The 27,816-nt window shown below is 52.1% G+C and overlaps 1 protein-coding gene across 2 annotated transcripts; it reads right to left on the minus strand.

The window, feature by feature from the left end:
- Positions 1–101: 101 nt before the first annotated feature.
- Positions 102–27,816, minus strand: CDC42EP4 (CDC42 effector protein 4). Of its 2 annotated transcripts, none has more exons than XM_060202678.1 (2): positions 27,656–27,816; positions 102–1,812 (listed from the first exon to the last, which is right to left on the minus strand). In XM_060202678.1, exon 2 carries the CDS (start codon positions 1,694–1,696, stop codon positions 611–613), a length of 1,086 nt encoding a protein of 361 aa, XP_060058661.1. In that variant the 5' UTR covers positions 1,697–1,812; positions 27,656–27,816; the 3' UTR covers positions 102–610. The 2 variants fall into 2 exon arrangements, with proteins under 2 accessions (XP_060058661.1, XP_007524619.1); XM_007524557.3 differs by lacking the exon at positions 27,656–27,816 and adding an exon at positions 26,779–27,015.

The raw sequence follows: 27,816 nt of genomic DNA on the forward strand, positions 1-27,816 counted from the left end.
GGGAGTGGGTCGTGTGTGGGGCATGTGTGTGTCGGAAGGTATGGCACCCCCCCCTTCCTCTTGCCACATACGTCCACCCCAGAAGCCAAGGAAGGGGAGTGGGGCGTGTGTGTGTGTCTTGAAAGGTATGGCACCCCCCCCTTCCTCTTGCCACATGCGTCCACCCCAGCAGCCACCTCGAAGTAGAAACGCCGTTAAGACAAAAGCTGAGCTTAGTGTCCTCAGCCCTGGCCCGAGGCCACCCCTGGGCTGACCTGCCATTGGGACACAAAGTGGGAACTCAGGCTGACATCTGGCCTCCATCTGGGGCTGGTGTGGAGGATGGGGGTTGTGGTGGGGGGTGGGAGAAACTGGGTCCTGCTACAAGAACACAGGCCCCCGTCCTACAGAGCAGGGGAGGGAGCGAGGGACTTGCAGCCAAGTCAGGCACCCAGTTCAGTACCCCTGCCAATGCCCCCAAGTCCTCCAAGCCTCCCCATCCCCACCCCCGGCTCACAGCACCCCCTAGGGGCTGTCACCTGCACAGGTGGTGGGAGGTGTTGGCAGGGTAGAGATGGAGCCAAGAGCATCACTGTTATTTGCTCTCGTGCTGGGCCCCCTCCCAACTGCCTCACACCCGGATCTCATCCTCCTCCTCCTCGTCCATGAAGGAGAACTCCTTGTCCGGCTGCCTGAGCAGAGTGGCCCGGGCCCTGTCGGGGCCCCGGAAGGCAGGGCTGCGTTCCTCCAGGATGCCCGACGTGCAGCTGGACAGGGAGCTGCTGTCCCGAGTGGTGTGACTGCCCACACTGCGGGCTGAGCCGGGGCTGGGGGCTGCGGCCACCCACCCCTCATCCTGCAGGGCCCGGGAGGGCAGTGGGGGCGAGTCCGGGCCCACCTTGCTTTCTTGCCTGGCCAATGGAGAGACCACTGGGGCAGCCGGGGGTGCCCAGGCCAGGCTGCCTGCTGTGGCTGTGTCCTCCTCGTCATCGTCATGGTAACCTCCATCCTCCTCAGGGTCCCACTCCTCCTTGTCCATGATGCTAAGGACGTCGCCTAGCATGGATGGGCCCAGGTCAATGTGGAAGGACAGGATGGACTCGGCGTGCTTCAGCCCGTGGCCGGCCTTGGGCACCACGGGCAGGTCGGTCAGGTCCCCGAAGGCCTGCTCGTCCATGAGGGGGTCAGGGGAGCGGGGGCTGGCCGCCCCATTCCGCCGAGTGGTGGCCCCTATGCCAGCCCTGTCCTCCTCCTCAGTGCCTTCCCCAGCTGTGGCCTTCTTGACAGGGCTGGATGACAGGCTCTTGGGCAGCTTGCCAGACCCCTTCTCCGAGGCCTCCTTCTCGTTGAGCTGGGGCAGGGACATGGCGTTCTTGACGAAGAGGGCCGAGTCCCGCAGGGACCCCAACATGTCCCTCTGCTCCTGCTCCCCCCGGGTCACTGACTGTGACCGCTTGCTGCCTCGGAACTTACGGGAGAGGAGGCTGCGCTTGGAGAAGGAGGAGGAGGAGGGCTGCTCGTCTAGGGACTCACCGTCCAGCTCGCCGGCCTTGCTGTTGAGGAAGGAGGTGTCCCCAAAGGCGTCCCCTCCACGGCCTACGTGCATGGTGTGGCGGAAGTCGCCCAGCGGGGCGCTGATCATCTCCGCCGTAAGGTCCACGCGGGACCGGCGCTTGGAGTGCACGGAGCTGGACACCAGCTGCTTGAGGATGGGCATCGTGCAGGCGGGCGCGGGGGGTGGCGAGGGCCCTCCCCAGGCAGCAGGCAGTGCAGGGGTCCGGGCTGGTCCACAGTCCGACAGCTCAAGCAGAGGCTGAGCAGGGGCTCACAGGGCTGGAAGGAGAACACAACGGCAGAGACAGAGGGTTAGTCGGCTGGCTGCACCACGCAAAGGCCCACATGCCCTGGAGTTGTTAATTTAGCCCCAGCTTGCCACGCCCCTGCATCTTCATCCCTGGAAAAAAAAAGCACTAGGGGGAATGCTTTTCACACATCTGGTTAAAGCTCAAATAGGCACAAACACTTTCTCTCCTTTTTTTTTTTCCCTCCAGGGTTATTGCTGGGCTTGGTGCCTGCACCATGAATCCACTGCTCCTGGAGGCCACTTTTTCCCCCTTTTGTTGCCCTTGTTGTTGTAGCCTCGTTGTGGTTATTATGATTGCCCTTGTTGACGCTATTCGTTGTTGGATAGGACAGAGAAATGGAGAGAGGAGGGGAAGACAGAGAGAGAGGGGGAGAGAAAGATAGACACCTGCAGACCTGCTTCACCGCCTGTGAAGCGACTCCCCTGCAGGTGGGGATCCGGGGGCTCGAACAGGGATCCTTACGCTGGTCCCTGCGCTTTGCGCCACGTGCGCTTAACCCACTGCGCCACCGCCCGACCCCCTTTCTCTCCTTTTTTTTGGCCTCTAGGGCTATTGCTGGGGCTTGGTACTTGCACCAGGAATCCACGGCTCCTATCAGCCTCCCCCCAACCCCAATTTTTATTGGATAGGACACAGAGAGGAGGGGAAGATAAAAAGGGGGAGAAAAAGATAAGACACCTGCAGACCTGCTTCACCGTTTGTGAAGCGACCCCCCGGCAGGTGGGGAACCTGGAGCTTGAACCGGGGTCTCTGTGCAGAATCTTGAGCTTGGTACACTGTGTACGCTTAACCTGGGGCACCGCTGCCCGGCCCCATCTTCCTCTCTATTTCCCCTTCCTCCTCTCAATTTCTCTCTATACTATCCAATAAAAATGGAATTAATGGCCTCCAGGAGCAATGAATGGATTTGTAGTGCCAGCACTGAGTCCCAGCGATAACCCTGGGGGGGGGGGGGGAAGGGATGAGGTTCCTAGTAGTCCCCACAGCAGTCTAGCAGAGATAGGTTGTCAGTCCTTCCTGCTGTCTCACCTCAATCCCCTACAAGTAAGTGGACACCTCAAGTTGAGTCATGGTCCCCTGGGGAGGGAGAGGCTGAGACAGGCCAGAAAGAGGCGGCTGTGCCTGGCATCTGTGGGCGGCCCAGCTCACTTTCTAAATCAGATTTGGGGTGGGGCTGCTGGGACCCATAGAACCAGCTTCCCAGCCTTCTAGTAGTCCCTTAGTGTACCCACAAAAGAGGATCCGATCCTGCCCGCACTGTCACCTTGGGGCCTCAGGCTCCTGGCCACAGGGGATCCACTCTGGGATTCTCAAAGAGATCACAACTGGGAAGTTCTGTGCCCATTTCTTGAAGGGTTAGAGGTGGGGGGAGAGGCCTTAAAAAAACGACGTAGTCCCCCACCTGCAGGGGAGTCACTTCACAGGTGGTGAAGCAGGTCTGCAGGTGTCTGTCTTCCTCTCCCCCTCTCTGTCTTCCCCTCCTCTCTCCATTTCTCTCTGTCCTATCCAACAATGACATCAATAACAACAACAATAAAACAACAAGGGCAACAAAATGGAATAAATATTACAAAAGAAAAAGAAAAAAAGTGACTAGTCCTCGACATCTCAGACTCACAGAGGTGACTCATCAGAAGTGAGGACCAACCGAAGGGATCATTAAGAACCAGGTTGCCTGGGAACTCCGAGGTGCAAACCCTGGAGGCTCCAGGCCAGGATGAAGTTAAAGTTCAGCGCCAGAACCACACCAGACCTGGATGTGCCCCGTGCTCAGCAGGCTGGGGAGACGGGGGGGTGCAGAACTCAGCCAAGCCCAGGGTGGGCGGGCAAGGGTTGGTGCTGGACCACCAGAAACCAGATGCTAGCAGCAATTTTCTTTCTTTTTTTTTATTTAGAAATTTTAAATTCAAAAACAAGATTTATTTTTTAATGTTTTAAAAATTATTTATTGGATAGAGACAGCCAGAAATCAAGAGGAAGGGGGAGACAGAGAGACACCCGTAGCACTGCTTCACCACTTGCAAAGCTTTTCTCCTGCAGGTCCTTGTGCACTGTAACATGTGTGCTCAACTAGGTGTGCCACCGCCACAACCCCACCCCTGCCTAAGATTTATTTATTAATATGAGAGAGAGAGAGATATGGATGGAGAAAGGAGAACCACAGTACCACTCTGGCACATGTGTGCTGGGGCTCAAACTTGGAATCTCTTGCTTTAAAGTCCAAAGCTCTAACTACCGCATTGTGCCAACCCACGGTACCATGCAAAGCTCAACCAATAAATTAAGCCCCCATGGGTCTCCTCCTTTATCCTCGGCTATAGTCCAACATAGCCCTGAAAGAGCCCCAAGAGGCCTCTCGACCCTGTGTGATCGTGTGTGAGTGTGTGTGTGAGTGTGTGTGTGAGTGTGAGTGTGTGTGTGTGTGTGAGTGTGTGTGAGTGTGTGTGAGTGTGTGTGTGAGTGTGTATGTGTGTGTGTGAGTGTGTGTGTATGAGTGTGTGAGTGTGTGTGAGTGTGTGTGAGTGTGTGTGAGTGTGTGTGTGTGTGAGTGTGTATGTGTGTGTGTGAGAGTGTGTGTGTGAGTGTGTGTGAGTGTGTGTGTGTATGAGTGTGTGAGTGTGTGTGTGTATGAGTGTGTGAGTGTGTGTCTGGTCCATCTGCCACCTGTGGTGCTTTCTTCTTTTTTTTCTTTCTCTACTTCTTTCTTTCTTTCAACTATATTTATTTATTGTACAGAGGCAGTCAGATATCGAGAGGGAAGATGGAGAAAGGAAGACAGTCGAAGAGACACCCGCAGCCCCGCTTCACCGCTCACAAAGCTTTGCCCCTGCAGGTGGAGACCGGAGGCTGGAACCTGGGTCCCTGCACATTGTAACACGAGCGCTCCGACTAGATGTGCCACCACCCGGCCCCCTGTCCGGTGCTTTTAAAAAAATAATTTATTTATTTATTTATTTTCCCTTTTGTTGCCCTTGTTTTATTGTTGTTTTTGATGTCGTTGTTGGATAGGACAGAGAGAAATGGAGAGAGGAGGAGAAGACAGAGAGGGGGAGAGAAAGAGAGACACCTGCAGACCTGCTTCACCGCCTGTGAAGCGACTCCCCTGCAGGTGGGGAGCCGGGGTTCGAACCGGGATCCTTAAGCCGGTCCTTGTGCTTTGTGCCACGTGCGCTTAACCCATTGCGCTACTGCCCGACTCCCAGGACCCATATCTTTAAATTGCTCTCAAACCCACTTCAAGCTCTAGTCCTGGATCTCAAAATGGCAGAAGGATGGAAGACTGGGGGATACCAATCAAAGACAGCTGGAAAAAACAAGTTTGGGGGGCTGGGCGGCTATGCACCAGGTTAAGTGAACATAGTATAAGGCACAATGACCGGAGCAAGGATCCTGGTTCGAGCCTCCGGCTCCCCACCTCCAAAGGGAAGCTTTTTAAGCAGTGAAGCAGGTCTGCAGGTGTTTGTTTTTCTTTCTCCCTCTCTTGTCTTCCCTTCCTCTCTTGATTTCTCTCTGTCCTATCCAACAACAACAATGGAAAAACCATGGCGGCCAAGAGCAGTGGATTTGTAGTGCAGTGATAACTCTGGTGGCAAAAACAATCGCCTTTGAAGCGACTCCCCCTGCAGGTGGGGAGCCGGGGGCGGGGGGGGGGGGGCTGGAACCTTAAGCCAGTCCTTGTGCTTCTTGCCATGTGCACTTAACCCCCACTGAGCTACTGCCTGACCCCCTAATGCACCCTTTTGAGTACAGCCATGGGGGGGGGGGGGCGGAGAAACCTAGAGGGAGATGATAGTGGGGAGGTATCTCCCACCACACATAAGGCACTGTCACAGCCCTGCACACATCCCCAGCCAGCCCCGGACTCCTGGGCTCTGGCACGGATGACCCCAAACACATGACAAGCTTAGCCACTGCCTTCTGGTGTGGTGAAGCAGGTCTGCAGGTGTCTCTCTTTCTCTCCCCCTTCTCTGTCTTCCCCTCCTCTCTCCATTTCTCTCTGTCCTATCCAATGACGACGACATCAATAATAACTACAATAATAAAACAACAAGGGCAACAGAAGGGAAAATAAATATTAAAAAAATTATTTATATATATATATATATATATAAAAGAACTGGAGCCTGGATGGATCAACTACCAATGTGACTGCCTAGCAAGAGGACGTGCCAGACTCAAAGGTCCTGTGGGGAGTAAGATCCAGGCCTCTAGGGTCCTGGAGCTGGACCTCAGACTTGACAGGACTGCTGGAGGGCGGGTGAGAGCACTCTCACTAAGTTAAGTCCTTGGTTTCTTTTTTTTTCTTTTAATTTAAAAAAAAAAATTATCTTTATTGGACAGAAACAGCCAGAAATTGAGGAGTGGAGAGATAGGGAGAGAGACACCTGAGGCCCTGCTTCATTACTTGCAAAGCTGTCCCCCTGCAGGTAGGGACCCGGCGGCTCGAACCAGGGTCCTTGCACACAGTAACATGTGCGCTCAACCAGGGGCGCCACCTCCCAGCCCCAAGTCCCTGGTTTCATGGCTCCTGAGTGGCATCACGTGACTCCAAGTTGCTGCCGCAGCTTAAGATTTATGTCATTTCACATTAGTTTCACAGAGAGCTCAAGAGCTCCACTCCAGTATGTGCAGCATGGGGAACAGAACTAGGATCCTCAAGTATGCTTACACTGTGCTGAGCGTGTCCCCGGCCAAGTTGCCTTCAACTTATTTTTCTGGCCTCCAGGGGCTTGAACCTACTGCTGCCGGAGGCCATTTTTCCCATTATTGTCGTCACTGCTGCCGTTGTTGGATAGAACAGTGAGAAGTGGAGAGAGGAGGGGAAGACAGAGAGGAGGATAGAAAGACAGACACCTGCAGACCTGCTTCACCACCTGTGAAGTGACTCCCCTGCAGGTGGGGAGCCAGGGGCTCGAACAGGGATCCTTAAGCTGGTCCTTGCACTACACACCATGTGCACTTACACCGCTGCGCTACCACCCAGCCCCCTGCCCTTAACTTTTTAAAAACTTAAAAAAAACAATGTTTACTTATTTATTTATTTATTCCTTTTTGTTGCCCTTGTTGTTTTATTTTTGTAGTTATTGTTATTGATGTCGTCATTGTTAGATAGGACAGAGAGAAATGGAGAGAGATGGGGAAGACAGAGTGGGGAGAGAAAGAAGGACACCTGCAGGCCTGCTTCACCACCTGTGAAGGGACTCCCCTGCAGGTGGGGAGCCGGGGGCTCGATCCAGGAGCCTTGTGCTTTGCACCACCTGCGCTTTACACACTGCACTACTGCCTGACTCCCAGGCCCTTAACTGCTAACCGAGAGCAGTTTGGAGACAGCTATGGGACAGTCAATGGGGCTTGACGTACAAGCAGGTGGCATGGTCGGTCCTGGGGGCAGCTGGGCAGGTCTGAGTGCCACCGGAAGGGAACAGTGCCGGGCGGAGCCAAGGCCTTGGGAGGGAGTGTGCTAATAAGTGGGGTGACTCAGCTCTAGGGAAGTGGCTGAAACAGGCTGCCCAGTTACAGGGCGGCCTCTCCCCATAGCATGCCCCAGTATGGACACCACCACTACCACCACCATCACCACCACCGCACCCCGGAAGCCACATCCTACTCTCTTGGTGGAGGCAAAGTGAAGCAGTAAGTCACAGCTCTCCCTAGTCCTCTCAGCCTCTGGGGGAAGCAGTTCCCTCTGCCCCAGGGCCCCACTGACCACAGAACAGTCCTCTAAGGGAGGAACCAGGAGGCCAAGCCCCTGGTGACATCGCACCAACCACACTTACGGCTCAGCTCGGTCTCTGTGATGACAGAGAGACAGAGAACCTTGGTCACCCAAGTCAGCCAGACCGGCACTCTTAGACAGACAGAGGGCCAGGCTGGACTGACTGGCAGACTGGTCCTGAGGTACCCACCTTTGCAATTGCCCCTGGGGGGCTCACCAGAACACAAGCTCTCAATGCCTGTTACATGGGGCAGCTGCCCTCCACCCACCCCCACCAGCCCTGACAACACAGCCAGGCATAAGGGGACTCTGGATACAAGCTGACTCCAGCTTCCATGGGCTCCAACATTCATTCATTCCTTCCATTTGCTGACACACCCACCAATTTTCCTACTCTCTCAGGCCCCGGGGGGGGGGGGGGGATCCAGCAGAGCAAAGAAAAGGGTGGCCAAGCCCCTGCCTTCCCAGTGAGTATGCTGGCTGTGAACAAGCTAAGAGAACTCTGTCCCACAGGCCTCTGCAGGCAGAGGGACCTGGGCGATGCCCACCAGTGGGGGCTGGAGGGGTTACAGAGGTTGGGGAAGCTCCTCCCTTCCCCAAGGAGGATTTCTGTGAACTGAGAGTAGAGTGACAGGACCAGGTTCAGCAAGAATTTTGTAGAAGAGAGAAGGCCACAACCAAAGGCCCTATGGCAGGGGTAGGTGATGGCATTTGAAGGGCAGCATGAGACTCAGCGGCCAGGAGCCGGGTCACACCAAGCCTTTCTTGCAGGAGTCTGCGTGACGCCCTGGACGTACAAGGAAGCAACAGTGTTCCTTGGCACTAGGTCACCTGATCTGTAGGAGGGCCCCATGGCTGTAGCACGGGGGTGAGGGTGGGGCAGGAATTCACCCAGGAGGCTCCTGTGGGTTCCAGGGCACAGAGAATGAGAGGCAGGACATGGGCGTGTGGGTGAGGAGGTGGACACAGGTGGGGCAGGTGTGGGCAGTCGAGACCCCCAAGAGTGGCTGGTATGATGGGGAATGGAAAAAAAGGGGGGGGGCGGCTAAATGGAAGTTTCTTTTTTGCCTCCAGGGTTATCACTGAGGCTCAGTGGGCACTGGTCCTGGCTGCCACTGTCCTCATTTTATTGGATAAGGCAGAGAGAAATTGAGAAAGGAGGGAAAATAGACAAGGAGAGACAAAGACACCTGCAGACCTGCTTCGCTGCTTGTGAAGTGTCCTCCCTGCTGGTGGGGGACGGGGACTCAAACCTGTGTGCTTGCACAGGCCCTTGTGCTTAGTACCATGTACCCTTAACCCAGCGTGCCACCGCCTGGCCCCTGCTAAATCAGTCTCCAGGTGTCTTGACGACCACTCCTCCTCTGGCCCCCCAGGGGTGGATGTCACCTGAGGAATCTCAAGGCCCTTTCTCCCAGGGTGCCAAGGTGTGCCAACCTGGGGGAGGCATTGTGCCACACAGCCTGTCAGCTGCAATAACACACCGGGCAAGGTTGTGCAAGAAACCTGCCCCTGACACGACCACACCCCTCCGTGAGGGGTTAGCTCTGGCTTTTGTCGCCAGAACTTTCTGGATCATCCACCCATCTTATCTACAGGCAAAAAGGCCCAGTAAAAGCAGAAGGCCTGGCTTCCAACAATAAGATGGGGCGGCCCCGGCCACTTCCGATGCACATGGCTGCAGGGTCTGGGAACATCTCTAGGGCCACGGCTGTGACGTGAGCTGACTTTAAGATTCCTCATCTCTCCACAGGCACTGCCACGGGCCTTCGCACTTGACGGTGTGTGGCGCCAGGTGACTCAGAAGCACTGTCTTAAAATGATCTGAGCCTGGGATTTGGACCGTGGCACAGCGGCTTAAGCGCATGTGGCGCGAAGTGCAAAGACCTGCAGGGGGGTCGCCCTGGAGATGGGAAAGAGAGAAAGAACGAGGGAGAGAAAAGAGAAAGGAAGGGGAGTCGGGCAGTAGCGCAGCGGGTTAAGCGCACCTGGCGCAAAGTGCAAGGACCGGCTTAAGGATCCCGGGGTTCAAGCCTCCGGCTCCCCACTTGCACCTCACAGGCGGTGAAGCAGGTCTGCAGGTGTCTGCCTTTCTCTCCCCCTCTCTGTCTTCACCTCCTCTCTCCATTTCTCTCTGTCCTATCCAACAACAATGACATCAATAACAATAATAACTACAACAATAAAACAAGGGCAACAAAAGGGAATAAATAAATTTTTTTTTTTTTTTAAAAAGGAAGATAGAAAGAATGAAGGAAAGAGAAAAAGGAAGGAGGGAGGCAGGCAGTCCAGCCAGGCAGTTAACACACCCAGCTGAGCCCACATATTTCCATATACAAGGATCTGGGTTCAAGCCCCTGATCTCCACCTGCAGAGGAAGCTTCATGAGTGGTGAAGTAGTGCTGCAGGCGTCTCTCTTTATCCCTCCCCACTTAATTTCTCTTTGCCCTATTTAATTAGGAGAGAAGGAGTGAAAGGAAGGAAGGGAAGGAGGGAGGGAGGAAGGGAGGGAGGGAGAAGCAAGCAGGTCACCAGGAATGGTGGGTTCATTGTGCAGGCAATGAGTCTTAAGAGATAATCCTGGGCACTGCCAAGAGTTCTGGTGTCCCCTTCCCATGCCGCAGGGCTTTCTTCTAAAATACAGCTGGGGACAGAGGCCCAGGATGTCACTAAGTGGCAAGCGTCTTTCACACCTATGAGGCCCAGAGTTCAGACCTTAACGTCCAAACCAGTCAATCAAACACATCGGGGAACGCCCATCAACAGCACCCAACCATGCCCACTGAGCCTCAGACACTTTCTAAAAACTGCAGAATCCCAAAATGGAGAGCTCCCTGGAGATTATCCAGCCTAGTGACTTGGATTAGGACACTGGGGCCAGGGGAGAAGTCCTTCCCAAAGGTCACAGGGCTGGTGAGTGAGCGGCGTGGCTGTAGTCCAGGCCTCCCTCCTAATCTAAAGGTCTTCACCCTGTAACACTGACGGCAGTCTGCTAGGCTCCACACTGGACCATGTGTGACTGTCACCACCACCTTGCCTGGGTGAAGAGCTAGGACGGAGAGGGAAGGGGAGGGCCTCCTCACCACCAGGAAGCAGGAAAGAGATGCCACCTGACTTCCCCCTCAGGTGGTCTTAAAAACTGTGATCCAAATTCAGGTAATGATTTTATTTACTTACTGGTTAGAAAGACAGAAATCAATAGGGAAGAGGGAAAGAGAGAGGGAGGAAGGAACCTAGAGAAGGAGGGAGGGAGGGAGAGAGAGAGGGGAGAAGATGGCATAATGGTTATGCAAAGAGACTCTCCTGCCTGAGGTTCCAAACGCCCAGATTTAATCTCCTGCACCATCATAAGCCAGAACTGATCAGTGCTCTGGTAAAAAAAAAAAAAAGAAACCATACAAAGAGAGAGAGAGATGGGGGGGAGGGGAGAAAAAGAGAGGGGGGGGGAAGAGACCTACAGTACTGTTGCTCAGCATGTGAAGCTTTCCCACTACAGGTGGGAACCAGGACCTGGGTCCTTGCACGTCGTAACGTGTCCTCAGCCAGGCACACCACCACACACAGCCCTTCAGGTAATGGCTTTAGAACACGGATCAGCCACCTCCACACAGGCAAATCTACCCTTTAGAACTCTGAAACAAGCAAAAGTCACGCATGCAGCTACTCAATGAGGTCTCACTCGTAACGGCCCAAGACTAGAAGCAACACAACACCCAACAATGAGGAAACGGTGAGGGAAACTGAGCGTCACTCACTTTGCAAGCTCAAGGGATTATCATGGAGGCATGAAGAGAGAGGAAGTTCCCCCCCCCTGCAGGAAAAACCACGTAAAGAGCCTCCTGTGGAAAGAAAACAAAGGCAGAACGCTATTTGTTAACCCTGAATGATCACGACGCTACACAAACAAGTGTTTGCAAATAAAAGTGGCCAGAGTATCACGAGGTGCCCTGAAGGAGTTACCCTGGTCTCAGAGAAAAACAGGCTACTTAATTATTGTTTAGTTATTACTTAGTTATTATTTTACTTCTTCCGATAGAGACAGAAACTGAGAGGGAAGGGGGAGGCGACAGAGAGAGGACAGAGAGACACCGCATCACTGCTTTACCTCTTGTGATGTTCCACCGCCCCCTTTAGGTGGGGACTGGGGGCCTGAACCTGGGTCCTTGTGCTAGGTAATGTGTACATTCTATCTTCATCATGCAGCACCTCCCAACTGATTGCAAACTTACTCAAGACCATCTATAATAGTTGTGTGTGTGTGTGTTTGAGAGAGAAATGCACACACACACACACACACACACACACACACACAGAGAGAGAGACACCAAAGCACTGCTCAGCTCTGGCTTATGGGGGTACAAGGGATTGAACCTGGGACTTTGGAGCCTCAGGCATGAGAGTCCGCATCACCATATGCCATCTCCCCTGGCCCCACCCCATCTATAACAGTTTTCAGAGCTCAAAGCACCATGTGGAGACTAGAGGACAGCCACCTTCAACTAGAAACTTCTGACAGCACAGCGCCCGCCTCCCCCCCCCCAAGCCTCCACTAGAGTTGCTTAGTGGGCCCTTTTATCTTAAATTGTGGGGGCGGAGGGGAAATGGAGCACCTGGAATGACCTGGTGTCCAGGGGAACCAAGATTAGGACAACCCACTCCCTCCCTGCCAACAGCTGCTTCCTGAGGCCTGAACCTCTACCAAGCAGGAGATACCAGTCACCCCACCCCTGCCGGAGATTGGCCACCTTCCACCGACACTGAGACACCAGCCTCCTCCTCCTGTGTGGGGGAGCCTTACCCAGATATCCTGGGCAGGTGAAAAAAGTCCTGCTCTTCCCACAGCCCCAGCTCAGCTCTTCTGACAAAACTCGCAAGGTGGGCAGGGGTAGATAGCATAATGGTTATGTAAAGAGACTCTCATGCCTGAGGCTCCAAAGTCCCAGATTCAATCCCCTGTACCACCATAAGCCAGAGCTGAGCAGTGCTCTGGTTAAAAAAAAAAAAAAAAAAAACTTGCAAGGGGGCAAAGAAAATGAGAAGGGGGAGGTTGGGCGGTAGTGCAGCGGGTTAAGTGCATGTGGCACCAACTGTTAGGATCCCGGTTTGAGCCCCGGGCGCCCCACCTGCAGGGGAGTCGCTTCATAGGCGGTGAAGCAGGTCTGCAGGTGTCTGTCTCTCTCTCCCCCTCTGTCTTCCCCTCCTCTCTCCATTTCTCTCTGTCCTATCCAACAACAACAGCAATGGGGGGAAAATGCCCACCAGGAGAAGTGGATTTGTAAGTTTAAGCACTGAGCCCCAGGCAAAAAAAAAAAAAAAAAAAAAGAGAAAGAGGTTTAGGGCCGGGTAGTGGTTGAGTGCACATATTATAGTACAAAAGGACCTGGGATCAAGCCATTCAGGTCTGTCTCCCCCCCCCCCTTTTTTTTTTTTAGCAGAGCACTGCTGTTTTTAAATTTTTTTAAAAATTATTTATTTTCCCTTTTGTTGCTCTTGTCTTTTTTTTTTTTCTATTGTTGTTGTAGTTATTTTGTTGATATCGTCGTTGTTGGATAGGACAGAGAGAAATGGAGAGAGGAGGGAAGACAGAGAGTGGGAGGGAAAGATAAGACACCTGCAAACCTGATTCACCGCTTGTGAGGAGACGCCCCTGCAGGTGGGGAGCCGGGGGCTCGAACCGGGATCTTTATGGCGGTCCTTGTGCTTTGCGCCACCTGTGCTTAACCCACTGCGCTACCGCCCGACTCCCTGCAAAGTCTTTTTCTGAGGCTGGATTGGGAAGGCTGTTTCCCTAAGCCCCTTGGAGCCAAGACTCACTTGATGGACTCAGCCATGAGATTCCTGCTCCCTAAGTGGGCTCAGATGGACCGCCCCTGCCTAGGGTCTCATCTTCAGGCTCTGTGGAAGTTCCCAGTGTTCCAACTCCCTGGGGAGGTGAGAGGTGACAGCCCCGCCCCTGCAGTAGGGGCCACAGGCGCTGGCCTATCTAGGAGGAGTGGGCTGAGCACAAGACCCTTCCTTGTCCCTCCTCCGTCCTGCACCTCTTGAGAAGAGCAGAACCCTGTCCCAGTCCCTCTGTCCAAACCACCTGCCTGGGTGTCCCGTCCCCCGCACTTGCTCTGTCCTCCCCACCCACCAGCCCAGCCCAGGCTCCTTGGCCCATGGGCGCCTCCATGACCTCCACACGCCCAGGCAGATTCCATTTCCTGGAGACAGACATCCTGCTTTGAAAGAAGCCTCTTCCTGGAAGGAAAGGAAAGTGAACAAGGCCCGAGTTTCACTACTACACGTGTCCCACAGCTGCCTGCAAGGAGCCGGAAACACATTCCACAGGCCTCTTATCTGTGCTCCACACAGGGAGGAAAACACAGCTCCCACTTTCCACTACCTCTCTGCGGCCATTCAATTATTTACACCTTTGCTGCTCAGAATGACAGCACCGGCCTTCTGAGACAATAGAGCTTTTGGTACGTGGAGAGAGTCCAGGGTAACTTGTGCCAGGAGGTGAACACTGGGACCCCAAAGGCAGCATCCAAGAAACAGAAAGCCACTCAGTACTATTTCTATAGCCATCATGTGAAGGTTTTGAAAAGACCGGCTTCAGGAAAATGCGATTTCATCCCACCTATCCTGTTTTCACTTAATTTTTTTAATACTTATTTTCTCTTTTGTTACTCTTTGTTTTTCATTGTTGTTGTAGTTATTATTGTTGTTGTTATTGATATGGCCGTTGTTAGATAGGACAGAGAGAAATGGTGAGAGAAGAGGAAGACAGAGAGGGGGAGAGAAAGATAGACACTTGAAGACCTGCTTTACTGCCTGTGAAGCGACTCCCCTGCAGGTGGGGTGCCTGGGGCTGGAACTAGAATCCTTACGCCGGTCCTTGTGCTTTGTGCCATGTGCGCTTAACCCGCTGTGCTACCACCCGACTCCCCCAAATTTTTTTGTATTTTTATTTATTTATTGGATAAAGAGCCAGACATTGCAAGACGGAGAAGAGAGTCATCTGCAGCCCTGCTTCACCACACTCAGAGCTTTCCCCCTGCAGTTGGGGACTGGGGGCTTGAACCTGGGACCCTGCGCATTATAACACGTGCGCTCAACCAGGTACACCACCACCCGGCCCCCACTTTGCACTTTTTTAAATGCAGCTATTGTGGTCAGGCCAGGGAGGTGACTTACTGGTAGAGCACAGGGCTTACATTCAAGTTTGGCCCCTGGCACTGTATATGGGACACTCTTGAAGTCAATCTTCAAAATGTAACTATTACAAATAAACTGTACATGGGACTTGCACGATACATGTTAGTACTCATTTATGTATTTCCCTATTTTACCTATTTTTATTTATTATTGGATAGAGACAGAATGCAATTGAGAAGGGAGGGGAAGATAGAGGAAACGAGAGAGAGAGAGACACCTACAGCCCTGCTTCACCACTCGTGAAGCTCTCCCCCTGCAGGTGGGCACCAGGGGCTTGAACCCACATCCTTGTACACTGTAGTGTGTGTGCTTAACCAGGTGCACCACCGTCTGGCCCCGTTTTATACAAGCAGTACTTCTCCTTGGAGGAGGAGGGGGGAGGGTCAACCATGGCTCCCACCTGGGTGAGAAGGTGAACGAATGAGTCCACATTCGTTGTGGTGGAATTCTACTATCCTAAACTTCACATCCAGCAAGCCACTGATGAAATCCAGGTTTGTCTCAGTTTCATTAGAATGTGGAAACACATACCCTTCCAGTGAAATCTGGGCAAGTCCTTGGCTACTGCTGGAAATATGTTCCCATACTTGAGTTCTGTGACTTTAGTTTCTTATTGTTCCAGAAAGTTCTGCCAGGTTTTGGTCTCACCAAGATGGGATGATGGTGTCTTAACAACAGTCATTGCACCAGTCATGGGGAGATGAGAGGCTGTGTGCTTATGTGTTAAAGGCTATACTGTAAGCCATTAAACCCCTAGGAAAAAAATTTTAAAATCAAGATAAGTAAGTAGTCATTGGTAGTGATTGTTTTTTTCTTTTAATTTCTATTTATTAATTAATTAATTTTTTTTCTTTTTATTTATATACTGGATAGTGACAGAGAGAAATTGAGAGGGGAAGGGAGATAGAAAGGGAGAGAGACAGAGAGACACTGTAGCCCTGCTTCACCACTCATAAGCTTTCCCCCTGCGGGTGGGGACCGGGGGCTTGAACCTGGGTCCTTGTGCACTGTAATGTGTGCGCTTAACCAGGTGCGCCATCACCTGACCCTGTCACTGTATTTTCTTTTAAGACTTCATTTATTTATTTTAATTTTTTTGTATTATCTTTATTTATTGGATAGAGGCAGCCAGAAATCAAGAGGGAAGGGGAAACAGAGGGAGAGAGGCAGACACCTGCAGCCCTGCTTCACCTCTCGCAAAGCTTTCCTCCTGCAGGTGGGGTGTGGGGCTTGAACCAGGGTCCTTCTGCACTGTAACGTGTGCTCAACCAGGTGTGCCATCACCCGGCCCCAGACTTTATTTACTTATTCATGAGAAAGATAGGAGGAGAGAAAGAACCAGCTATATCACTCTGATACACGTGCTGCTGGGAATTGAACTCAGGACCTCATGCTTCAGAGTCCAATGCTTTCTCCCCCTATTTCTCTGTCTTTCTTTCCCAGAGCACTGTTCAGCTCTGACTTATGGTGGCACGGGGATTGAACCTGGGACTCTGGAACTGCAGGCTTGAGTCTGTTTGCATAACCACTATGCGATCTACCCTCCACCCTGTATTTTCTTTAACTGGCTGAAAACTCAGTAACTGCCACCACCCTCACAGATGTGTCATTTGCATTTGACTACCAAGGGGGTGAGCACTGAAAACACAGATTGTTTTTACGGATTCTGTATCTTGCGAGTTGTTGACTGAGGCCTTTCACCTATTTTTTTCTCTTAGGGAGGCCAATTAATCTTTTCCAAAGGATTTGTATAACATTTTTCACATGTTAAGGCTATCTATTTATTTTTTTTTTTACCAGAGCACAACTCATCTCTGGCTCTTGAGTCCTGTGTCCTATTTCCTGGTCCAGCAATTCACATTTCTCACCACGATTTTTTGAAATAGTTCTGCAAATTTAATCACATAACCTGTTACAATGTGGTTAATTTGGTAGATTCTTTATCATAGAGTGATTGTTTTGTTTTTGATAAAGACAGAAATTGAGGTGTGTGTGGGTGGGTGGGTGGAGAGAGTGGAGAGGGAGAGAGAGACTTGCAGCGCTACTGCACCATTCGTGAAGATTCCCCCCTGCAGGTGGGGACGGTAGGCTTGAGCCTTGTATATGTTAACGTGTGCACTCCACTGGGTGTGGCACCACCAACTTGTCCCAACACAGAATGATCCTTAATCTTTACATGGTAAAAACTGGAATTTAGGGGGCTGGGTGGTGGCGCACCTGGTTGAGCTCACATGTTGCAATGTACAGGGACCCGGGTTTGGGCCTCTGGTCCCCACCTGCAGGGAGAAAGCTTTGCAAGTAGTGAAGCAGTGCTGCAGGTGTCTCTCTGCCTCTCTTCCTATCTATCTATCCCTTTTCCCTCTCAATTTCTGACTGTCTCTATCTAATAAATACGTAAAGATTTAAAAAAAAATGATTTCTAGCTAGCAGGAAGCAAGGATTTTCCCTACTTCCCAAGCTTACAAAAATATTCCCTTTTCTAAAACTAATGTAGTAATTAAAACAACTCAGAAAAAAAAATGATTAGTGTTGTATGCTTTACATTGGGTAGTTCTCCCCCCGCCAAGAGAATTGGATCAGTCTAGTTAGTTTCACTGGCCCGCTTGGCCCCGCCCCTAGGAACCCCGCCAGAGTTGGAGAGTTCTGGAGTTGGAGAGGGACAGAGTAAGAGAGAGTGCTTGCGCCGCCGCAAAGAGACAGCAGAGTCCTGTTTGGTGATTAGTTTGTCTTAGTTTATGAATCGTTGTTCGTGAATAAAGAAATACAGCTTCCCTGCCCAGCCGTTGTCTCCGCGTCTCTGTTACCCGCCCGTGAAGCCAGCCCGGCTAGCAAGAGCCTCAGAATTTTAACAACAGATTAGAAGGAGATACATCACATTAGAGATGCCTATGGCTAATAAAAGTGTGTGGGTCATTTAAAATAGGGAAGAGGGGGTGGAAGAGCGCACTGGGTTAATTTTAGCACACCTATAGCGTGAAGAGCAAGGACCCAGGTGGTAAGGGGTCACTTCACAGGCAGTGAAGCAGGTCTGCAAGTATCTGTCTTTCCTTCCTCTCTCAATCCTATCCAACAACAACAACAAGATGGAGAAAATGGTCTCCAGGAGCAGTGGATTCATAATGCAGGCACTGAGCCCCAGCGATAACCCCGGAGGCAAAACACAAACAAATAAAAGAATGTTAGCTATTGATTCCTTATATTTTTAAGTGAAAAGCATCAAATGCTTCCTTCATCAGATGTCACTTACACAGCAACACCACCCACGGGGCTATTCCCAGACTTCCTTTCACTGGTCTCTGTTTATCCCTAGACCAGGTCTCTGTCATGCTGTAAAAGATATTTTGAGTATCTAGTAGGGTCATATCCCTATTTTAACTCTTCTAAAATACGCCGCCTGGCTTTTTCTAAGATAGCTAGTCTTCCAGATGGACTTTTAAAATATTTCAAGTTCCAAAAAAAATCCTGCTGGGAATACACGAGAATCGAAAGGAAACACTAAATTACTCTAGGAAAAGAACTGACTTCACCCTATCCACGTATTCCAATCTTTTAGACCGTCTCCGTTAAATTTGGTGGTTATTCTTCCTACAAGCTTCACACATTCCTTGCCATGTTTACCCCCAGTTATTTAAGACTTTGTTATTATGAAAGGATGTGATTCACGCTTCCTTTTTACAGACCTGCTCATACCTGGTATATGGGGAACTTGAAGTATCTTAAATATCTTTATATTTATGTCACCCAACTAAGCTTGTAGTTATTCTACACACTAATAGAAGATGCAACTGAATCTTTTGGGCTCTGCAAATAGACAAGCCCTTTGTCTGTAACAAATAACGATCTCACTTCCACTAGTTGTCCTCCTTGTTATATTTGCTACAACTATCCACTTAACATGGAGAGCAGAACGGACAGGAAAGTGCTCTGTTCTGCGTGATAGTCTAAATCTCTCACCCAATACAGCAGCCACTAGGGGCTGAAATTGATTTTTAAAAAATATTTATTTATTCCCTTTTGTTGCTCTTGTTTTATTGTTGTAGTTATTATTATTACTGATTTCGTCATTGTTGGATAGGACAGAGAGAAATGGAGAGAGGAGGGGAAGACAGAGAGGGGGAGAGAAAGACAGACACCTGCAGACCTGCTTCACCGCTTGTGAAGCGACTCCCCTGCAGGTGGGGAGCTGGGGGCTCGAACCAGGATCCTTAAGCCGGTCCTTGCACTTTGTGCCACCTGCGCTTAACCCGCTGCGCTACCGCCCGACTCCCTGAATTTGAATTTTAATTAAACGATCTTCAATGTGGCAATTGGTGCTTGATTCAGGTATTAGAAAACTTAAGAACATTTGGGACAATGAGAGAGAAGAAAGAACACTTGAATCTCCTTTCTTTCTTTTTTTTTTACCAGAGCACTGCTCAGCCCTGGCTTATGGTAGTGTGGGGGATTGAACCTGGGACTTTGGAGCTTCAGGCAGGAGTCTCTTTGCATAACCATTATGCCATCTACCTTTTGCCCTTGAATCTACTTCTTAAAAACTACATTTCAGGAAATTCAAGTTCTGATTAGAGTATTTATGAAATTTAGCATCCAGATAGAGATGTGCTTAAGGTATAAAATGCACAATGGATTTTGAAGACCTTGTGTAGAAGAACAACAAAACATCTTAATTTTCATTTGTGATTATTTGGCAAAGTAACAACCTTATGGATATACCAAGTTAAATACAACACATGCAAAATAGTTCCAGCTGTTCTCAGTGTTTAAAACGTGGCTCCTGGCCAACACGGGTCTCTCACGCCACTGGCATTGCATGCCCACTTACTGCCAATGCAGCTCTAGGCGAATGTCCATCAGTCCTGACACTCACCACTGGATCCATACAGACATTCTTAACCGCCTGAAAGAATCTATGATTTCTGGGGGAGTCCGACGGTAGCACAGCGGGTTAAGCGCAGGTGTCGCAAAGCGCAAGGACTGGCGGAAGGATCCGGGTTCGAACCTGGACTCCCCATCTGCAGGGGAGTCACTTCACAGGCGGTGAAGCAGGTCTGCAGGTGTCTGTCTTTCTTTCCCCCTCTGTCTTCCCCTCCTCTCTCCATTTCTCTCTGTCCTATCCAACAACGACGACATCAATCATAACTACAACAATAAAACAACAAGGGCAACAAAAGGGAATAAATAATATTAAAAAAACTTTACAAAAAAGAATCTATGATTTCTGTACAACCTACAGAAAAACGATGCCACTGACTCAGCAAGACTGAGTAAAAGCACTCTAATACTTGTCTAAGTGGGGGAATGTAGAGGAGAACTCTGGCTTTGCTCACCCCATGACTTGCAATGAAAAACAGCTGAATGGGGCGGGGGAGATAGCATAATGGTTATACAAACAGATTCATGCCTGAGGCTCCTAAATCCCAGGTTCAATCCCTGGCACCACCATAAACCAGAGCTGAGTGTTTCTCTCCATGTGCCTCTCTCTCTCTCTCTCAAAAATAAAATATTGAAAGAAAGGTGATCCGGGAGGTGGCACAATGGATGATAAAGCACTGGACTCTTAGGCATGAGGTCCTGAGTTCAATCCCCGGCAGCATATGTGCCAGAGTGATGTCTGGTTCTTTCTCTCTCTCCTCCTATCTTTCTCATTAATAAATAAATAAAATATGTAAAGCTGGGAGTCGGGGCAGTGGTGCAGCGGGTTAAGCACATGTGGCACTTCCCAGTTCAAGCCCCCGGCTCCCCACCTGCAGGGGAGTCCCTTCACAGGCGGTGAAGCAGGTCTGCAGGTGTCTATGTCTTTCTCTCCCTCTGTCTGTCTTCCCCTCCTCTCTCCATTTCTCTCTGTCTTATCCAACAATGAACGACATCGGCAATGACAATAATAGCCACAACAAGGCTACAACAACAAGGGCAACAAAAGGGGGAGGCAATGGCCTCCAGGAACAGTGGATTCATGGTACAGGCACTGAGCCCCAGCAATAACCCTGGAGGCAAAATATATATATATATGTAAAGCTGTACAATCATAGGTCCTAATGTGAGTTCTAACAGCCATGCAGATCGTGTGCCAAGAAACCCACTCTGGAAAGCCATCTCTTAACCCTCAACCACGCATCTCAAATAGACATGGCCTCCCTGGACCGGGGGTCCTGGTGGGACACTGGGTGGGGATGCCAGTATCTAACCAAGTTAGACGTTGTCTGTGATGCTGCTGAAATGAGCCCAAGGAACTTGTGCATGTGTGATACTACTCAACAGATTCCCCCCAATGCCCATTTAGAAAAAAAAAAAAAAAAAAAGGATGTTACTTTAAAGAAGCAGACAGAGGAGAGAGACACCAAAGCACCTCACCATCCATGGATTTGCCACCCTGGTGCTGTCCATGGTATTAGAGCTCAACCTGGAGTCTTCTGTATTCCCCCCTCCCCAGGCATAACTTTTCCCTAACCAACTCAGAAGCTTTCTTTTACTTAAACAGCCTTAAAACAACAACAAAAATACACAGGCCTAGAAGATTCTCTCCAGCATTCTTCTCAGCAATCCTGTGGATGTTATCACCATCCTCATCTTGCTGATAAGAAAGTAAGAAGTTAAAGTGTAAGGACTGGCTGAAGGATCCCAGGGGAGTCGCTTCACAGGCGTTAAAGCAGGTCTGCAGGTGTCTGTCTTTCTCTCCCCATCTCTGTCTTCCCCTCCTCTCTCCATTTCTCTCTGTCCTATCCAATGACGACGACATCAACAACAATAATAACTATGACAATAAAACAACAAGGGCAACAAAAGGGAATACATAAATAAAATAAATATTAAAAAAAAGAAAGAAAAAGAAGTTGAGAGTTAAACGTTCACCTGGTCACAGCTGTGGAGAGCCCAGATCGAGACCATGGGCTTGCCCACTCCCTGAGGAGTACAGAGACAGTCAGCATATGGGGGGGAGGGGGACGACACACAATGACAACACATACACCAGACCTGACATTATTAATGAAAGTTATAGATGTCAGCACCCAGAGAATGCACAGGATTTCAGCTTACACTCTATTCCAGGCATCCACTTCCCATCACTCCAGGGAAAACAGTCACTCCACTTCCTCTTCTACTGATAGATCCACTCCTGTCCCATAAGCTTCAGTAGGGGCCAGGGAGAGGCAGGGGCTTAGAAGGAAGAGAAAGGAGTAAGTCCAGACCTGAGAGTGACAAGGACAAGAAGGCAAGGACAAAGATGGGCCACTGACTCCCCCAGGCATTCAGTCACTTTGTTTAAGGTTCTTTTTTTTTTTAATTTTTAAAATATATTTATTTATTATTACTGGATAGAGGCAGAGAGAAATTGAGAGGGAAGGAGGAGGTAGTGAGGGAAAGAGACAGTCCTGCTTCATCACTTGTGAAGCTTTCCCCCTGCAGGTGGGGGCTGGGGGCTTGAACCTGAGACCTTACACACTACAATGTGAGTGCTTAACCAGGTGCACCACTGCCTGACTCTGACATTGCTTATTTATAGGGCTCTTCCGAGACTTGTGATTCCCCCATACCCAGCCAGTGGCACAAGCCACCCGTTTCTGGCAAGAGTGGGGGTGCAGGTGGGACAGGGTGCCTGGGGTGAGGGAGGTGGCATGGCCCACCAAACTGGGCAGGTTTTCCTCCGATCTCCCCTGCAAGGGCACCAGAAAGAAGAGGCTGGGTTGGAAATCAGATCAGCTGGGCCTGACCGGGTTTCAATTCTGCTCACTCAGCTGAGGAGTGGGGAGCATGAAGACACTTGGGGTCTCCCTGGGGAGCTGAGGGACATCTGGAGTCACTCTGGAGCAGGCCTGTAAATCCACCCCCTGGGCCCAGCTGGAGCACGCAATATGGGGGGTGAAGCATGGCCCTGGAGCCTTTCCCGTGGATACCAGCGGGCTTGGCTACTTTGGGTGAGTTGCTGTGCCATAGTTTCTCCACTGACTTGTGAGGATGAAAACAACCAAGTTTAGGGTAGAGCACTCTTACATATTCTTTCTCAGCAGGTGACCCTTAGCTTTCCAGAATTCCACATCCTCAGTGCTTCCTGGTCACCTATATTCAAAGAAGGTGCACTGCTGACCTCCAAAAGGCCTCTGGGCTTCTCAAGTCCAGGTGTGGACTGGGCCCTCTGCTTGTAATTCCCACCCCCGAGGGGGTTGAGGACGAAAAGTGTGTGGGGGTGGGGGTGGGGGGCTAGGCATCTCTGAACGTGGATTTCTGGTCCCATATGATGTCCTTCCTCCTCCTTTGCCTTCAGTGATGCTGGAGAGACTTAGTTCACACATACTTATGCTCTAATTTCAGTTCAGTGTGGGCTTTGAGGAACACACACACACACACACACACACACACACACACACACACACACTCTCCCCACACTTTGACATGATCAGTCCCCAGTATAACATAGCCTGGTCCAAGCAGACTGTTGCTAGGGATATCCAACAAGCCTTCTGACACCCTCAAGACAGGGCTTTTCAGAGGCCCTCTCAGCCGCTCCAGCCCATTTATTTCTTCTTTTTTAAAAAATATTTATTTATGGGTCCATGCTCCCAGAGGGATAGAGAATGGGAAAGCTATCAGGGGAGGGGGATGGGATATGGAGACTGGGTGGTGGGAACTGTGTGGAATTGTACCCCTCCTACCCTATGGTTTTGTGAATTTATCCTTTCTTAAATAAAAAATAAATTAAAAATTTATTTATTCCCTTTTGTTGTTTTATTGTTGTAGTCATTATTATTATTGATGTTGTCGTTGTTGTTGGATAGGACAGAGAGAAACAAGGAGGGGAAGACAGAGAGGGGGAGAGAAAGATAGACACCTGCAGACCTGCTTGTGAAGCGACTCCCCTGCAGGGGGGGAGCCAGGGGCTCGATCCATTTGTTTCTTTACGTTTTACAAGAGCAATCAGAGCATTATTCAGCTCTGAATCACGGTGCTAGTGGGGTTTGAACCTGGGGCCTCTGGCATGTGAGTCCTGTGCTCTAACCTGTTGGGCACTCTCCCAGCCCTGCTCCTACTACTTCATCAAGCCATAAGCCTACCGGGCAGTGCGAAAACCATCAGTTTCTTTTGGAGTCATTAAGATCAAGTGTAAGAGTCTGAGGAGCAGAGAAAGTTCCAGCTGAGGAGGGTGCAGAGGAAGAAGAGATGGGCAGCAGCTGGGACACAGAACTTGGCTTCACAGTCACATGGGGGAACTAAAGCTGGGGCCCACAGACCAAGCTCAGTTTGGACACAAGCCTAAGGAGAACCCAGAGGACCCTTCTGGGGAGACCGGAGGCTGACCCCATGTGCTACCACAACGGGCCAGGCCAGATGATGGCCTGGGGGTCATTCCAGACATGTGCAGCCCTCAGTCCTTAGGGTGAAGGGAATGCCAGGGGTACAGGCCAGCTAAGAAGCACAAGCCTTCATCAGCATCTGCCAAACTGCCCTCCTAAAAGCAAGCCCCCCCCCCCCCCGCGTGCCCTGGAAGGCTGAGTGGAATCCACCGGTCCCTCTGGCCTGGCACAAGAGGGCTCTGGAGCCAGCACTGCCTGGCCTGGAGCCCTGGCCTCAAGCTGGCAGTGCCCAGGGAGGTTCTGAAGTGCGTTAATTGGAAGGCAGCCCAAGGCCCTGTGAGAGTCAATACTTTCAGCTGGAGCTCCAAGGGCAGAGTGGGAAGGTAGGACACTTGGAACAAAACTTTTCACAACACACTGCAAACAGTGCTGGGCCAGTCATACACAGTCCCCACCCCACCCTCCAGCTCCCGGTCTAAAGGGGGCAGGTGGGTGTGGGCCCATCCTCCCTGGGGCAGCCCCCCAAAAACATCAGCTGGAGCCTGCTGGGGAGGATCCTGGCTAGCCAGCCCCCATGTTGGGCTCCTTTTCTCAGCACAGAGGTCAGTTCTCAGCTTCCAGGGCAAAATTGCGCAAGCCTGGTCCCTCCCTCCACCCCCCAAAGCTTATCTCTGGCATCAAGTCAGATCCTGTTCCTCCAAGGGACAGACTCCTCCCTCTTCCCACAAGGACAAGCTCCTGGGAACCTATGGAAGTAAGTGTCCAGCCAGAAGAGGTTTGCAGGAGACCCTGCCCACCAGTAATCCAGGAAGCTCTGGCCTCTGACCCTTCCACTCCCTGAAATCTAAACCAGAGGCGGGGTTGGGGGGGCTTGAGAAAGGAACCGCTCAGGAGCAATGGCCTAGCCTGCCACGCCTGGGGCACAGCCTGTCCTAGTCACAGAAATCAATTAAGCACTCCAAGGGGGCTGACTGGGACACACAGGAGTCAGAGCCAGTCCCAGGCTCTTCTGAGCGAGCACCCCATTAAAAAGACACACACACACAGGAGCAGGTCTGCAGGTGTCTATCTTTCTCTCCCCCTCTCTGTCTTCCCCTCCCTCTCTCCATTTCTGTCTGTCCTATCCAACAACGACAACAACAATAATAACTACAACTAAAACAACAAGGGCAACAAAAAGGGAATAAATAAAATAAATATTTAAAAAAGAAAAAAAAAAAAAGACACACACACACACACCCCAGAGCACCACTTGGGAATCAAACCCAGAACAGAGCACAGCTAGCTCTCCCTGCTGAGCCACCTCTCTGGCCACAGAAAGCACGCCCACTCATAAAAGGGCTCAGAGTTTCTCCCTGGTCAGCCAGCTGTCTTCCTTCCACCCCTTTCTAAGTACCACTCTCCTTTGCTGGGGCTCCCTCCTCATCAGTCTGGGGGGGGGGGGCCTGGGGGATGGGGAACGCCAGCAGCAGGGCAGAAGTAAGAAGGGATGAACATCAGGAAGGGTCTAAGAGGTGAAGGGGGAGAGAAAACAGGGAGAAAGGGGGGGGGTCAATAGAGAGAAGGTAGAAACCCAGAAAATGGAAGATCACAGCGCGGAAGTAAGAGCTTTAACACTTTAACACAGGAGCTGGGCTCTAGGAACTCAAGATTTCAGAGGGACTAAAACTCACCCCCAAATGGCCACCTCTTGGGAACAGGCTCCCATATCACACCGGGCCCCTCTCAGTCCTTGAAGGGGTCACCAGATTCCCAGGGAGACCAGGACAACTACTCAGGATAAGTACCTCCCAAGGTCCCATATTGTGGGAAGGAGGCAGCTGTCCCCTAGGAGTGGAGGGGCAAAGTCCAAGTTCGGGCAGATAAGCCAGTCACAAGGACAAGTGACACAGGGTCGCCAATGCAACTGGAAGCCACACAACAGGGTCCTAGGCTGCCCAGCCGGGATGGAGCCTCCCCATTACTAGTCAATGTCCCGCTAATGTTTTGGGGGTGGGGGGGGCACCCAGAGGTCTGGCTGGTTCAGCAAACTCCCCATTTTGGGGGGGGGACGAGAAATCCACAGTTCAGATTCCCTTCCTTTGTGCCGTTCTTTGTTCTCTTAAAATTCAGTCCATCCTGCTGGTGGTCCCCTCCTCCACCCCAGCTTCAGAAAGGGGGAGGAGGCGGAGGGGAGTTATTAGAAGCCCAGACTCTGCAAAGAAGTTGCGTTGCAGGAGGCCCTCCTGTGTGTGTGGGGGGCTCATTGTTTACCAGTGGGGGGGGAAGCGTCCTTCAGTCCAGATGGCCCGGTGGAGGGAATGGGTCTCTAACAAACCAACGGGGGGAGGGGGAACAGGGGCTTCCCCTCTCAGGGACTCCCCCCCACCCACCCAACACACACACACACACCCCAACGTTTCCCCAGTCAATTGCTCAGATACAATCGCAAGGAGAGGGCACCATGGGCCCGGGCGCCAGTCAGATTGCAACACACCAAGAAAAGAAAAAAAAAAAAAAAAAAACATTGTAGTTCCTCCTTCGTTCTCCTGGGGCGAGAAAGGAAACTTCCCAAAAACCCAGGCTGGGAATCTGGTTTGAGTTAGCAGGGACTGGAGTACCCCTCCCCCAGCTACCCCCAACACCGGCGCGCGCGCACACCCGGGGCCCCGGCTCGGTCCTCCCGGGGAAGCGCCCAGCCCTGCAGCCCCGGCTCCCGCCCAGGTCTCCGGGCTCGGCCCCGGGCACTCACCGGCGGGGCAAGGCTGGCGAGGGCGCTCGGGGAGCTCTGGGTGCAGCCCGGCGTCCCCGGCTGGGGGCGGAGTCAGGGTCTGCGGCCCGAGGCCCAACCGCCCCCAGCGGGCGATTCAATCATCAACCAACCGCTCCCCGCGCGCCCTCCACCCGCAGCGCTTCGCCCGGGGCGCACCGGGCGCGGCGGCCCTGAGCTCTCCCAGCTTCGCTGCTCCGGCTCCGGCTCCCGCTCCCGCTCCGGCGCGGCCCCACCCAGCCAACAGGCGGCCCGGCCTCCCGGGCTCCAGAGGGGGCGGGCAGGCCCGCCTGGGAGGGAGGGATGGAAGGGTGGGGTGGAGTATCTGTCTCCTCGGCCCTTCCAGGGTGCTCTTTCCCTCTCGACTCCCCGGCCTGGCCAGCGGGTGCTGCCGAGTATGTGTGCGGGCGCGGGAGCAGGAGCCCGGTGCCCACCCGCCGAGAACTCGGTGCCTACACGCCCCCCTCGGCGAGCTCCAGCCCGCGCCCGCGGGGCACACCCGACTCCAGGGTAAGGGCGTGCGCCTTTCGAACCCGGATCCCAGTCTGAGAAGAGGATCTTGATGGAGTGGAGGCTTCGGCTGGGTCTCCGCCACCGCCCCTGCCCACCCAAACCCACGCCGGGTCCCGGGCAGCCAAGTCCTGGGTGCGGGCGGGCGGGCGAGCGCGCGGAGAAGCAGCCGGGAAGAAGGATCTCTGAGCCTTTCACCGCGCCCCTCGGGCTCAGCTCCTGGCTTTTTCGATCCTCTCGGTACCAAAGCACGAGCACCTGCCCCCCCCCCCAAAAAAAAAAAAAAGCCAAGCCCCCATGCAGGCCCGTGCGGGGCACGGGCGGCTGTTGCGGCCAGCTGTTAGCTCACCTGGGAGTGTAGAGACGCGAGCTTGCGCGGGGCGTGGCGGTGCTCCCCCCAGGATGGGCTCGGCGAGGCTGCGGGGCTGGCGGCCCATGTCAGCGCCCTCGCGGGGCTCCCTCCCGATCTCCAGCTCCCGGGGCTGAGCCGCGCAGACACGCCCCTCGCAG

Source organism: Erinaceus europaeus, chromosome 12 (genome assembly GCF_950295315.1).
Source record: "Erinaceus europaeus chromosome 12, mEriEur2.1, whole genome shotgun sequence".
In the NCBI taxonomy this organism is placed as follows: Eukaryota; Metazoa; Chordata; class Mammalia; order Eulipotyphla; family Erinaceidae; genus Erinaceus; species Erinaceus europaeus.

Bases quoted from the DNA above. Each gene is read 5' to 3' on its own strand.
- CDC42EP4 (XM_060202678.1), bottom strand. From the start codon at position 1,696: ATGCCCATCCTCAAGCAGCTGGTGTCCAGCTCCGTGCACTCCAAGCGC.